General features: G+C 37.4%; 1 protein-coding gene across 4 annotated transcripts in view; it reads right to left on the bottom strand.

Annotated features, from left to right (window-relative positions):
• CEP290 (centrosomal protein 290) overlaps positions 1-15,616 on the bottom strand; it is a 118,961-nt gene that overhangs the window by 36,945 nt on the left and 66,400 nt on the right. For all 4 annotated transcript variants that reach the window (XM_030548587.1, XM_030548586.1, XM_030548588.1 and 1 more), the window contains 9 exons: positions 12,900-13,130; positions 11,642-11,815; positions 9,071-9,182; positions 6,900-7,105; positions 5,283-5,434; positions 2,566-2,677; positions 1,720-2,175; positions 436-600; positions 18-125 (listed from right to left, as the gene is read on the bottom strand). In XM_030548587.1, coding sequence (XP_030404447.1) covers positions 18-125; positions 436-600; positions 1,720-2,175; positions 2,566-2,677; positions 5,283-5,434; positions 6,900-7,105; positions 9,071-9,182; positions 11,642-11,815; positions 12,900-13,130 — 1,716 coding nt within the window. The remainder of the gene's footprint in view (positions 1-17; positions 126-435; positions 601-1,719; positions 2,176-2,565; positions 2,678-5,282; positions 5,435-6,899; positions 7,106-9,070; positions 9,183-11,641; positions 11,816-12,899; positions 13,131-15,616) is intronic.

Genomic DNA, 15,616 nt, shown 5'->3' with positions numbered 1-15,616 from the left:
TAAATCAGTATAGGTACCTTTCGAGCAGTACTAAGTATTTCATTTTGCTGACGGTCATATACGTCTAGCTGACGTTCTAACTCTACTTCTCTCTGATCCCAAGCCATCTGCCGCTCTTCATAAAACTATAAAAAAAAAGTTTGATTAAAACTATCTACATTGAAATCCTGACCCACTGATGTCAATGAGAACTTTACTACTCAATTCAACAGGGCAAGGATTTCACCCCTACTTTAGAGAATTTGAAAGCAATTCCAATGTGCCATTGACGGCAATTCATCTTTAACTGTAACAGCATGGGATAACAGAGATTTAAGTATCATACATCTTGTACTTGTCAGTTATGAGTTTTTTAAATGTAACAAAATAATTTTAAAAATTATTAAATAAAACAGAAAATATATTATTATTCTAACACCATGCAGAAGTTTATACCTTGCTCTGTTGTACAATTTCTTCTTCCAGACTGCTGATTGTATGCTCATATTCAGAAATGATATTATTCAAATATTTCATCTCTTCTTTTTGTTTGACTAACTCTCGATTCAGTTTAAGTTCCTGGAGACGAAGTTCTTCCATTTTCATATGCCATTCGATTACCTGTAAATAATAATAGTTCGTACAGTTCATTATCATTATCATCTTAATCAGATGAAAAGAGCATTTAGGGAATTTGGATGTCTTTTCCAAAGTGAAACTAAGTTTGCAAAACAACCCACAAAAGTTGCATATAATGAACTATAACATTTAACTATATATATATATATATATATATATACACTAATTGTAGCAATATCTATCACTTACATAAATCCCAAAATGCTCAAAAAACTTTACAGACTGATTGAAAACTAAATATTCCAAGGCCACTTTACCCACCATAGTAATACAAATGTCTTTAAATAGAGAATGCAATACTATACAATAGTTGGGACAGAAAATGAGAATGTCTTATCCAGTTGAAAGGTAACTATCTAAAAAAGGTAAAATATAATTACCCAAAAAACAAATTGTCCCGAATGCTGGAGTTAACATCCCTACTCTTACCAAAAAAAAAAAAAAGTGACATGAGTTTTTTAATGGCCAAAAGTAGTTGGGACTTGTGCCAAGTAGGTAGCACAGTGCTTCCTATTTCATACTGTATTGAATCTCTAATACCACTTCCTACAGAATTTAAATTTGCTTTAGAGGCCTTCAATCAAAAGAAAACCAAGTGTGACCCTGCTTAGACTATGGGCTGGTCTACACTACCACGGCAAGTCGACTCAAGTTACGCTACTTAACTTACATGAATAATGTAACTGAAGTTGACATAGCTTAGGTCAACTTACCGAGGTGTCTACACCACGCTGGGTTGACATAAGACACTCTGCCACTGACTTCCCTTACTCTTCTTGGGGAGGTGGAGTACGGGAGTCAACCAGAGAGTGCTCTGTGATCGATTTAGCAGGTCTTCCCCAGACCCGCTAAATCAACACAGCTGCATCAATTGCAACAGTGCTGATCTACCAGTAAGCGTAGACATGGTCTTATATACCAACTAGTAAAGCTGGCCATTATCCTTTCTTTAGAAAATAAAACAAACAGATGTTACAATACTGCATATTCTGAAATCATGAAGGCACATATTAAAGCAAAAATTCAGAGTACAGAGTAGATTAACGTTTTCATTAAATGTATATAAAATTAATGATTACTAAAAGCTATAAGATATCAAACCTTTTGGGCTCCTCTTGTATCTTTCAGTGTGCCTATTAACTCTTCTAAACCTTTTACTTTTAATTCCATCTCCACTGCTCTGTTCTCTATGTTTCGACGCTCTGCCTGAGCACGCTGGACTTCTTCCATGATTTTTAATTTGTCATTCTGCAGCTGAATCATGGTTTTAGAGAATTTTTCCTGTTGCGCCAAGGGCAGAGCACCACTAAACTGTCGCCGCAGAGATTGCACAGTCTGGCGTAGATGTTTGGCTCTATTTCTTCCTTCTAGTCGGGCATAGTATAATCCCTGCTCTTTGTCGTCAAGCTTCTGTTCTAAGCGTAGATTATAAATCTCCATCTTTTGCAGTTTCATTGTCAGTGCTTCTAACTTGCCCACAGCAGTGGTCTCACTAATCTGAAGAGCTACGATATGCTGGTGTAATTTTGCAATAAGAGCTTTTTCATCTGACTGTGCCTAAGCAACAAAATATATAACACAGACATTTTTTAAAATATAAAATCATTAATTGAAAATTAAACATATTTACATGAAGTGCAAGTGATTACCACATTACAATGCCTATCATACTCCCAATGAAGTTAATGGCAAAACTCTTCTGGGTATCAATGGAAGCAGCATCTGGCCTCACATCAATTCATGTTTTGTTCAGTATTACTTGTATAGCCAAAATAATAATAAAAAAATCTGTCTTTTCAAAAACAGATTTAAAAAATAATATTTATCCAAAATAAGATGAAAGCACTTTCTTAACCTAATATAAAAATATTCTATCCCTAAGCCTCTCTCCCAAAACAAATCAGTTAACTATAAAGTTTTAACACAGCAGGGCAGTACTGACCATACCTGATAGTCTAAAACTTGCATTCGAAGGGATTCCACTTCCTTCTCTCTGGATTGCTGCCGTGCATCCAGAGCTGCAACTTGCATTTTGGCAATATCAGAAAGCTCCCTTAACCTAGTAGAGGGAAACAAGAATTTATTCCAATTTAAAATATTAAATAATCCTTCAAGCTAAAATGGTGTCCAAGTTCCTTTACCAATAAAATGTTAAGCTCTACTACACAAAAGGTCCTGAAGAGAGGTGCTTAAAGGCATCTCTCCCTCATATTAGGAGATTCAAATTTAACATACTTTTCAGCATTTCCAGATCTTTTCCCCTCCCATATACAAGTATGGATGAGTAATTTGGATACTATTCCCATTATTAAAGCTCCTGCTAATCTCTTCTCATGCCTATTTTGGAAATAAGGCTGAGGTTTATGGATCTGATTCTTCAGTTTCACTACTTACGTCAATAGCAAACATCCCAGTTTACTTCAAGATTACTGGAGAAGACCTGTTACAAGAACCTTATTAAAAATTGTCATAAACAGATAGCTAAGGGTTAATGTCTCTTTCACCTGTAAAGGGTTAACAAACAGTGACCTGCAACACCTGACCAGAGGACCAATCAGGAGACAAGATACTTTCAAATCTCGGTGGAAGGAAGCCTTTGTTTGTTTTTTGGGGGGTTTGTTTTGTTCACTCTGGGCTCTGAGAGTGACCACATGTACCTACAGGCTCTCTAATCGTCTATTCCAATTTTGTAAGTATAACGGTAGAAAGGCGGTATAGTCTTTTTATTTGTTTTCCTTTATGTGCAAAGGTGTATTTGGCTGGAAGTATTTTAAATTGTATTTCCATTGGAGGAGGCTGTTTCTACAATTTCTATAAGCTGACAGACCCTGTAACTTTTTACCATCTAAATTGCCGAGACAAACCTTTTACTTTTTTTTTTCTTTCTTTTTATTAAAAGTTTTGCTTTTAAGACCTGTCTGATTTTTTTCTCCTAGTTAAGGCTCAAAGGAACTGAGTCTGTATACACCAGGGAATTGGTGGGGAGAAGGGAAAGAGAGCAGGGGGGAGAAGGGAAAAGTGAATTTCCTCTTTGTTTTAGATTCACGGAGTTGAATCTGGATTGCCTCTGGGGGAAGGTATCATTCCTCTCTGTGTGGTGATTCAAGGAGTTGAATCACGGTGATCTCCTAGTGTACCCAGGGCTGGAAAGAGCTGGGAGGAAGAAAGGAGGGGGAAGGGAAATGGTTTATCCCCCTTTGTTGTGAGACTCAAGGAATTTGGGTCTTGGGGTCCCCAGGGAAGGTTTTGGGGGAGACCAGAGTCTATCAGGCGCTCTACTCTAAGTCCTGACTGGTGGCAGCACTACAGGATCTAAGCTGGTAATTAAGCTTAGGGGAATTCATGCTAGTACCCATATTTTGGACGCTAAGGTTCAGATTTGGAAATTATACTATGACAAAAATGTCTTTACAAAAGTGTATAATTGCTCTATACAGAACAGAAAAAAAACAAAAATGAACAGTAGAGAGGAGTCCTGGAAGGGGTATAGACTGTTTACACAGAGAGACCACTGTCCACAGTCACAATTATATTTCTAGGCCACAAATGTTAGTATGTCAATTCATAATTCATAATCTTGTGAAGTCAGAAAGATGAACTATTAATATCTTGAAGCATCTTTATAATCTCTGCAATTACATGGCATTGCAGATTTGCTTTTAACTTTTGGAAATTTTGATACACAAAAGTCTTGATTAAGTGTATCTTCCACAACAAAAACAGTATTTTTCTTTTACTGCAAAAACAAAAGCCTAATATTACTTAAGAAAAACATATTTAGAAATGATTCATTTTACAGAGTATATAATATTTATTTTCATGTCACTTCCTCTGCTATTTTCTACTGCAGACATTCTTATGAAAAAAAAAAAAAGCTATTTGTTATGTCTGATGACCATTTTCAGAAGGGTATAAATGACAGAAGATTAATTCAAAGATCTTGTTTTGGGGCAAATATGACACTACTTAGGTAATGATATTTTAAATACTTTGTATAAGCAGGATTCTTTCAAAATACTTTTTAAAAAAAATTCTCAATGAAGTATCAATGGATCTTCCAAAAATTAATATTTTTGTTTCCCCGCAGTATTTTCACCAGTTTTCTATATACACCTCTACCCCAATACAACATGACCCAATAGAACACAAATTCGGATATAACGCGGTAAAGCAGTGCTCTGGGGGGCAGGGCTGCGCACTCTGGCAGATCAAAGCAAGTTCAATATAACATGGTTTCATCTATAACACGGTAAGATTTTTTGGCTCCCGAGGACAGCGTTATATTGGGGTAGAGGTGTACTTGATAAGGATGCAACAAAGGGAACAAATTATTGTTTTGCTAATTTGTCTGAAATATTTTAATAACCACAAAAAGTTGTTGTATCTAATTAAGGCCGTTATGCAGGAAAGGATGTAAGCACCTGCTTACATTCATACCTATTCAGGTCAGCACATAAGCATTTGCTTAAGTCCCATCAGAATCAGTGTTCTTCTAAATCAGATTCTTTATGTAATACTTCATCTAAAATTCCAGGTGTAAAATATATAAAGACAGATGAAAATTGTTTTACTATTAATGTAGAAGCAACTTACATCTGTATAATTCAAATTATGGAATACTTCCAAACATACTGTAATACTGAATTTGGTACTTCTGCACTTACTTTGATACCTCAATCTTCAGTTCCATTTCACTCTTCTCTAGCTCCACGATTTTTCGTCTGTCCGCATCACTTATTGCTTTACTCACACTGTTTGTCAATTCATCTCTTAATGCCTGTTCCACCTTTTGTGCCTCGAGGTTGATTTTAGTAAGCTGAAAAAAACCACAGTATATTTTCTAAATGTATTTGGCAAAGGCATACAATATATTTTAGTCAGCACAAAATGTTGTGAAGTTGTATTTAATGAAACTGTTTCCTCTCAGTTTCTTCCTTTGGTTTTCTTTTGTTCTCCTCTGAAACATCCAACTTCTTGCTTACAACATCACATGCACATCAGAGTAGCTATGCAGGCATCCATACAAAGTATTCTAAAAGAAAACCAACGTTTTCAGTTCCTTGAAACAGTGAAAGCAAAAAAACTAGCTATAAAATGGGGGTAGAAAAAGAGAACAACCCTTGGACTATAAACTCTTCAAGACAGGGATTCTCTTTGTTATATGTTTGCATAATGCCTAGAACAAGGGTGCTGGTACTACAAATAATAATAATAAGACGACTCACTGAGTAGTGTATTTATATTACCATTACTAGCCAGCATTTTCACAATAACGTGACTAGTCATTTTTGTTGCTCAATTCGAGACACAGAATCATAGAAGATTAGAGTTGGAAGAGACCTCAGGAGATCATCTAGTCCAACCACCTGTTCAAAGCAGGACCAACCCCAACTAAATCATCCCAGCCAGAGCTTCACCACCCTCCTAGTGAAAAAAGTTTTCCTAATATCCAACATAAACCTCCCCCACTGCAACTTGTGACCATTGGTCCTTGTTCTGTCATCTGCCACCACTGAGAACAGCCTAGCTCCATCCTCTTTGGAACTCCGCTTCTCAGAAGTGCCAGAATTTAGGAGAGTTAGAGCTCAACAATTCCTGAAAATCAGGCCCCTTGAAGAAGGCTCAAACTGAGCACCAAAAATTGAAGCGCCCAAGGTCACTAGTCACTTTTTAAAATCAAATAACTTTGGGCCAAGACAGATTTCTGCAGGGCCTGAAGTGGCATAGCAGAAAGCCCTGCAGATAACATTCCAAGCATAAGACAAAACATAGAAAAGGACACAGAAGGTTTGTGAGAAAGTCAAGATAGCATTATTTTGTGGGGAAGAAAGGTTGGAGGAGAATGCAAAAGTCAACAAGGTCTGAAATGTATGCAAGACCATGACAGTCACTGATGATCATGGAAAAAATAGCAGAAAACAGTTTATATCTGTTAGACATTGGGAACAGAAAGATCAAGAACTGTGATTTTTGCAAAAATCTGGTTGCCCAGGAACTAACAAGGTTTTGCAATATGCCCACTGTGTAAGAGTCATATTATATCAGCATTAATTTTATAGTGAATAACCGAGTTCTGAAATAAATTACTGACAAATTAATATATTACATATTAAATATATCTCTTCAAGCAAAAACCTATTTACAAGCAGCTACATTTTGATAAGTAAACCTATTTATCAAAACAGGCACCAATGGTAGGTATAATAGAGCAACACACCAAAAACCTCAAAGTGCATTTCTAGGATGTAACTGACAAATTATTTAATTACATTTCTTTATACCTCAGCAAACTTCGTTTCCAGTTCAAAGTTACGTTCTTCCACTTGCTTTAAAGTGTTCCTTAAGTGTTCATACATTCGATGCGAGTGTTCAGCTCTCTGTCTTTCATTTAGTTCCTTCATTTCCAGCACAGTGATTTTCTTAGAAATAGAAACAATCTCACTGTTGGTAATTGCTTTTGTGGCCTTGTCCATGGCATTGTCACCCCCTACGTTCAATAATACTTTAATTAGGCTTAACAAGGTTTTTAAATTAGAAAAACAGAAATACAACTTCTTAAAGTAGACACGTACTTTTGATTTACCTCTGTAAGGAAACCAGACACCTAAACAGTTTCTGGAATTGGAAGAGCTAGGCATTTAACTAGTCTTCCGTCATCACACATCAGAAATCTAAAAAAATCTTATCTATTTTTAAGAAAACATTAGCTCTATAAGAAGATTCCAGGATTATCACGCTGTCCATGTGTCACTCTGAAGTCTAGAATATTGGATGAGGTAGTGTAAAATGATGGAAAGAGCTACAAGACTAGAACATAAGAATTTAAAAATAGCCATACTGGGCCAGACTAGGCCTGTATCCTGTCTTCCAACAGTGGCCAGGTGCCTCAGAGGGAATTAATAGAACAGGGTAATTATCAAGAGATCCATCCAGTCCCAACTTCTGACAGTCAGAGGCTAGGGACAACCAGAGCACAGGATTACATCCTTAATCATCTTGGCTAATAGCCATTGATGGACCAATCCTTCAGGAACTTTTCTAATTCTTTTTGAACCCAGTTATATATTTGGCCTTCACAACATCCCCTGGCAACCAGTTCTACATGTTGACTGGGTGTTGTGTGAAGAAATACTTCCCTTTGTTTATTTTAAAGCTGCTGTCTATTAATTTTGTAGGGTAACCCCTGGTTCTTATATTATATGAAGGTGTAAATGACACTTCCTTATTTACTTTCTCCACACCATTCATGATTTTATAGACCTCTATCATATTCCCTGTTAGTCGTCTCTTTTCCAAGATGACCAGTCCCAGTCTTTTTAATCTCTCCTCATATGGAAGCTGTTCCATACCCTCAGTCATTTTGTTGCCTTTCTCTGTACCTTTTCCAATTCTAATATATCTTTTTTGAAATAGGGCAAACAGAACTGCACGCAGTATTCAAGGTGGTGGCGTACCAGGGGTTCAATCATCACTGGGATTTGCTGTCTGTTACTGTCTAATTTTTAAGTTCTCAGCCATTTTCAGCATTTGTACACGTTATGAATTACATCCTTATGACAGCATGGGATTTCACTTAGTAATTAATATAACAGGCACAACAGCAATCATCATCATTAGGACTGCATAACCATTTTCAACGTAACCTCTCATTTTTAGTCACTCAACTAGCAAATAACTGGCAGAAAATGAATAAAACACGAAGTGAACAAACAAGTGTAGAAGAGATGACTACATAAGAGAGAAATCGGGGAAGTAAGTTGGACCCACACAATGCTGCAGTTATTGAGAACATGGAAGTAGTATATTAAAGTTTCAAAATCCAGGGAGAGGAAACTACTGTCCTGGAAACCGCTTGTCTGGTTACTTGACTGATGTTCCAGTCAGGACCCCGGGCCTCTGAATCAGATTCAACTGAGGTCACCTAAAAAAGCCCAATCTTTAATCCCAACCTTTAGCCCACTTAAAGGGAGGGTGACTGAAAGCTGTTGGCACCAGTGGGGGCCAGCAATTCCCTTGTGAGACAACCAGGTGGTTCAGCAGCTGCTGGGTCAGAACATAGCGTACTGTCAAAGGGGAAGAAAAGCCAGAACTGGCCACCTCACCAAGTCCACCTGCCATCAAGGCAGTGAAAAAGCATTGTTAAAAATGTTTTCTGGATTTCAAACTTTAACAAAATAATAGTATAGCTAACCTCACTAAATAATAAAAGTCTATTCTATTTGAAAAATACCAACCAAGAGGTTCTCTAAAAGACTAAAATAATCCTAAACTTGAGTAAGGTTTTTGCATTAAAATTTTCTTAACCTCTGAATGAAGAGGAAATGAGGGAAATACATTATAATTTAATCTAAAGTTTCCTAATGGTATTTTGTTTTCAATCTTTATTAAAAATTAGTTTTTCAAAGGAAATACAATATGTTCTTTACTGATATGAAATAGCTTTTATACTTGCCCAGCTTAGTTGTTTGGTCCCAAGCTTGTTCTACAGTGTGAAGTTTTTCTTTTGTGATCTCAAGTTCTTTATTTAATGAATTTATCTGTTCCTTCAAGGATGCATTCTCACTCTGTATGGCAGAGACAATGTAATAGAGCAATATAACAGTAATGTGGTTGATGATTAAAATATTATGGTTTGGAATAACTTATTAACCCATAATAGAACAGCCTATGGTATCCAGTTTTTATACAATAATCAAAATGTTTGTCTTTGGCCTGTGTATGTTGTATGTTTCTATTTACCATGCATTTTTATCAACAAAAAGTTAAACTCAAAGATTAACCTTTTTTGTTATAGAAGACTAGATACACGATGCCCAAGACTTAAAAAACAAAACCCTTTATTGGTATTTTAAAATGTTCCCTCTCCCCCAGACCAAATGATGGCTGAAACTAATGCTTTAAACAACTAACAGGATCTTTACGTTGCTTTCAATGTTCATGATTAATTCCAAAAGAAACAAAAAGGAGGAAAGGATTGCCAACTCTTTTGTTTTAAAATACTCTTATTTTAATTGGTTTAGCTTGCAAACACATTTCACGCAATTTGTTCATGCTGAGAACTGCTTCTTAGTTTCAGACCTTTCAGATTACTGGGATAAGCAAAATAAACAAACTTTTCTCTCAGTAAAAAAAAAACAAACCAACCCAACCCACCTTAGGGAAACACTTATTCTGCAGTTACCAGTTATACATCCAACGGCCTGAAAACAATGTCTGGAGTAACTGGCTACCTAGCACCTGTGGGCTAAAGTGTCATTACCCTCAGAAAAATCTGTGGACAGGGTTATTACAAAGTTTTACCTTATGAGGTTCTCCTCGAACTAGCCCCTCTGGTGGGATTAAACGGAAGGAGAGGGCATGAATTTTTGAAGAGAAAAGAGAACCCCCACTTTAGTATGGAGAAAAAAGTTTTTGGGAATAGTTGCAGTTTCATTGGTCCCTATATCACACTGTGACCATATTTTCTAAATTAAAATATAGGTCATTTTTGTTGTGACATTTTTACAGATTTATCTTTTTGAATGGTTATTTCACAAAAATACATTTGAAAAATATATATGCTGGTATCACTACCGCCAGTTTCTGACTCAGGCATGTGTTATTCTTGTTCCACGGAGCAGGAGATTATTTCAAATAACTCAGTATTTGAATTTATCATGAAATACTGGATAAGAGTCATTAACATTCCTTTGGGAGAAAAAATAGCTTTGGTTGCCTGGTAAAATGAAAAACACAGGACATTTCAGGTGTTTTTCAAAAAAAGTTTGTGGGACACCAGGAGCTTCATATGAAAAACAGGGACTATATCAGTTAAAGTCATCTATTTACCAACAACACTGACAGTGGCTGGGTTCCCTTTGATGGCTCAATAACAATTACAGAAAGGAAAGCTTTACAATTTGGTGCTTTCCTGCCTTGACTTTACTCTGAGTCCCTGAACTAACTTACTCACTCTCTAAAAGAACAGGAGTACTTGTGGCACCTTAGAGATTAACAAATTTATTTCAGCATAAACTTTCGTGGGCTATAGCTCACTTCTTCAGATGCTGTAGCCCACGAAAGCTTATGCTGAAATAAATTTGTTAGTCTCTAAGGTGCCACAAGTACTCCTGTTCTTTTTGCAGATACAAACTAACACGGCTACTACTCTGAAATTACTCACTCACTGTCTTTCTCAGGTCTTTCTACATTTGCTTATCACTTTGGTGCTTAAGTGAAATATGACAGTTCTTTTCCTTCACTCCCTCCAGCTCATATACTTTTCCCATAGCCACATGATTGCTTATTGCTGGTTCAGTTGTGTTTGTCACTTCGGATTTATCATTTTTGGTAATCTCAAACATATCTTATAAAAATATATAACTAAATTCCTTCTGATTTTTAAAGGTTTAATGTTGAGACTCACTTCTTACAGTTTATGAAGTTTAAACTGTACTTAAAATTAAAACTGTTAGCTGAAATCAGCACTTCTGAGCTTGAACAGTGACACAGGCTGAAACAGAGCGGGAGTCTCAATGTCAGATATTGTAAACCTGTTTTCTTCTTTCATATCAATCTGAATACTCAGAAAAGCTGTATTACATATTTCCATGTATATGACTCTTTTACTGGGAGGAGCTCCAGCAATGGGACTTCCATAGGAGTGAGGTAATGGAAGAGGGTATGGTGTTACAGCAGCTACAGTGCTCTCCTCTTCTTAGGGTTGGCCTACATTGGCAACTTACATAAGAATAGCTGTATCTCTCAGGGGTCTGAAAAATCCACACCTTTGCTGACCTATGTCCCAATATAGACAGTGTTAGGCTGAATGAAGAATTCTGGAGAGGTGGATTTACTAAAGCAACAGGAAAACCCCTCCCATTGCAGTAGTGAGTGTCTACACTGAAGCTCTACAGAGGTGCAGTTGCAGACATACCCTTAGCGGACCCAAAGGGGACAATCTGGCCCTATATATTTATATCTTTCTTCAACATAACAAAATGTGGTTATTTCCATAACGGTCAAGAGTATCAAGTAACATTACCTCCATGTGCTCCAAGTTAGTTGTTCTCTGGACAAGCAAGTTATCTTTTTGCAGCATATCCCTGTATTTAGCAGTTAACTCATTATACTGCTTATTAGCCAGTTCTAGCTCAGACAGAGGCACACTATCATCCAAACCTTTTTGCAGAGCTGCAATCTTAAAGCTTGCCATTTCCTATAAAAATAATTATATTATATTGGTTTACTGTATACTAGAAGCTTTTAAATTGCTACCATTCTCCTAAATCATATGCCTGCCTCTTTTCCAAATACATCCGATACTAATATAAAAATAGTTTTGTAAAGACAATTATTTCACTATTACTTTTAGAACCTGGTTTGCCCCCACCTTTTTTTTCTATTTAAGAGATAAATTTCAAAATAGTTCATTAACTATTTATTGTAACAAAAGAGAACAGAAAAACTGTCTCAGGGAACAGAGCATTTTGAGACAAATTAAATATGAGACTATAACAATATCAGTTATGCCATTGCAAATCTAGCAGTTTGCCTAGGATGCTGAACACTATGCCTAAAAGAACTGGGCTATGTTGTATTTGGCCCTTTTTAAAATCCCAGCCTTGATTCTTAATTTTATGTATCACCTGTGGGTGTAACATATCAATACCCAGTGCTGTGTTTACTTTTCTCATAGCCACATGATTGCTTATTGCTGGTTCAGTTGCATTTGTCATCTCCAGTTTATCATTTTTGATATTCACAAACATATCTTTAAAGATTTAATGCTAAGACTCACTTCTTACAGTTTATGAAGTTTAAACTGTACTTCAAATTAAAATAGTTAGCTGAAATCAGCACTTCTGAACCTGAACAATGACACAGGCTGAAACAGAGCGGGAGATTCAATGTCAGATATTGTAAACCTGTTTTCTTCTTTGATACCAATTTCAATACTGAGAAAAGCTGTAACATATATTCTCATGTGTACATATTAACATGCTATTTACATGTTAAAATATTCAACATCTAAATAGCAAAGTTCTTCTGACTGATCAACCAGTATTATGACAAGGTGTAATCTGTTTAATAATCTCTGACATTGTGCTTCTATTCTTCCAAAATCACAGTCGTCTTTTTTCCAATCAAACTAGCAGCAGGAGACTCCAAAATGCCAATTTTAACTTAAATAAATAATTGGAATTCACAAATGTTTCCAATTCAGTGTTCACCTTTCAGAATGTCGTACAATTCAAAATGAATGAAGTTTTAAGACAAAAGGTATACCACACAAGCCATACCTTGAATCGCTGCAAGTGTCCAATCTTTTCTCCAACTGCAGTCTCCATTGATGTTAGTTCAGCCTTTTGTTTCTCATTTTCTTTTCTAAGATGCCGTTCCATTTCAAGTAAAGTTGTATACTGTCTTGTCAGTGACTGTTCGTTCACTCGCAAGACGGTCATTTTTCTACTGTTTTCTGCAAGTAGTTTTTTGGTTTCATCCGTACCCAGCTGAAGTGCATCCAGTAAATTCTATAAAATCAATAAAATATTATTACTGTTGTGCTGAAAACTTCTTAACTTATGGAAATACATGCCAGTAAAATAAACTAATCAGAGCTCGGTTCTGCTCAAACTCTCTTTGTTGAAATATTTTTTGCTACTTAATTCTACTAGCAAAAAACATTCTACAACATTTGGATAATTAATTGACAGGAATTTTGTATAAGGCAGGCATTTTCTAAGGTTAGAAGGACATGGATATTTCTCAACTCATGTCTCGCCATCTAAGGCTGGGTAGGAAAATTATTTTTTCTCTACCCCCTCACTTACAAAACCTGTCAAAGGGTCTATGATGTGGCTTTTACTTTCTGAATCAAAACATTTTTCTCTGTTTGATTGTTTTCTAAATCAAAGAAATTTCCCAGTGACACTTGCCTCTGCAGAAACTCTTTTACAAGGAATTTTCCAGTTTGAGAGGTCAATAATAGTAGCGCTGCATGGGGACTGGAATTTCCCACTCATGGAAAATTTCACATTTCTCAAAAAATAAAGGAATCAGTGCTCCGGAAGCTCTGAGAATCCTGGCTCTATGGCAACCATATGGTGGGCTGCTGAAGAGACAGAAGCCTGGGATCTGGAGGAGCTTTGGAAGTGGGGCTGTCATGGTTCCCGGTCTCCTGACTCCCTGTCAGCTGGAAGACTGGAAGCTCTGGGAAACCCAACTCTACCACCCTCGAGGCAGGCTGATAAACGAGCTGGCAAAATGCAAGGCAAGTTTCCTTGAGTAAACTGCCTTGTTCCACAGGAATGTGTTGATTTTGATGCATTGTCATTGTCCTGACCATGCTGGAAGAAAGACGAGAAGCAATGGATATGGTTTAATTAAGTCGCAATGTTATTCACTTAACATGTCTGGGAATACTTGGCAATAAATAGTACAGCGAAGATTACCATTATTTCTTTAATTGTTTCCACCTATTTTGGAGGCTGCCATTGGACCTTCCCTTTCCCAATTTGGTCCCAACTTATGCACCCTGGCTCACCTCTGTGCCTCCAACAGGACAAAGGGCAGGGCGGACTGACCATCTCTCCAGTTCCTTCTCCACCACGAATCAGAGATTCAAAACAGAGGGAAAGGAGGGCAGGTAGTGGAATACAGATAGGGACCACACACCTTGAAGAATCTACAGTTACAGGTAAGTAACTTCCTCTTCTTCTTTGAGTGATGGTCCCTATTGTATTCCACTGTAGGTGACTTAAGTAGGAGGAGGGTGTGAGGATGAAGACAGTAGGGCTGAGAGAAGGATAGCTATTCCAAAAGAGGCATTAGCAGAGGAGTCCTGGACTAGGCCACAATGTCTTGCAAAGACATGAATGCAGCCCTAACTTGGCTATTTTACAGATATCAAGCAGGATACCTCCTGAAGTGACGCCATACTCTCTGCTTGTGCTCCCGTGGAATGAGGTGTTACTCCATGGGATGGAAGGGAATGTTCAATAGTTGAGAATAAAGTAAAATGAAGCCAGAGAGCCATTTGGCGCTCCTCTGGGTGGAGACTGCTTGTCCCCCGAGTCTTTCTGTTATAGCGACAAATAGTCTCGGGGAGTTCCTGACTGGTCTTGTTCTGTGTAGGTAAAAGGCCAAACAAGGCCCAGTGCTTAATTTTTGCCAGGGCTGAGTCCTGGCATCTCTAAGCTTGGTAGTTCATAGTCCTGGCACCTCTGGGCTTGCTGTACCAATTATGAATGTAAAAAAATTGCTTAGAGCTCCAGCACCTCTTTCATTACAAATTAAACACTGACAAGGCCTGCCGGACATCAAGGATGTGGAGTCTCTGAGGAAGTACGTGGTTTATGTAAGAACATAGGTAAGTAGATCAATTGGTTCAAGTGAAATTCCGAAACAACTGTGGAGGTGAGTTTGGAGTGTAAATCTAACAAAACCTTACTGTTATGGAATACAATGTAAGAAACATTCAACATTGTTGCTCCAAGCTCACCAACCCTTCTGGCTGAGGTGATGGGTACAAGGAATGTAACCTTCACAGAGATATGGGATATGGAGAAGGAAGCCAGGGGTTCAAAGGGTCGCCATGTGAGTGCTGAGAGAACAAGATTCAAATCCCACGGAGGGACAGGCTTGTGAATAGGGGGAAAGGTTCTGATCAGGCCCTTCTGTTGGTCAGCAGGTGAGCGAAGACCGAGTAACCCTGAGAAGGAGGATGGTACACACTAATCTCTGCCATGGACAGGCCTTTAGAGAAAAGATATAGTCTAAAATGAGAGGGATAGCTGCTTTTTCTGGAAGAATGTTCATTTGATGTGCCCCAGAAGAAAAACAACTCCACTTAGCCAGGTAACTTCACCTAGTGGAATCCTTCCTAATATTAGAAAGTATGTTTCATATGGCTGCAGAACATGAGCATTTTAAGGACAATCAATCCTCATCCAAAAACCAAGCCTTGATGTGAAGCAAATGCAGACTGGGTGCTTGGTCTTGCCATTCTGCTGGGTCG

This window comes from Gopherus evgoodei, chromosome 1, assembly GCF_007399415.2.
Source record: "Gopherus evgoodei ecotype Sinaloan lineage chromosome 1, rGopEvg1_v1.p, whole genome shotgun sequence".
Lineage (NCBI taxonomy): Eukaryota > Metazoa > Chordata > Testudines > Testudinidae > Gopherus > Gopherus evgoodei.
This window is presented reverse-complemented; position numbering and strand designations above follow the sequence as displayed.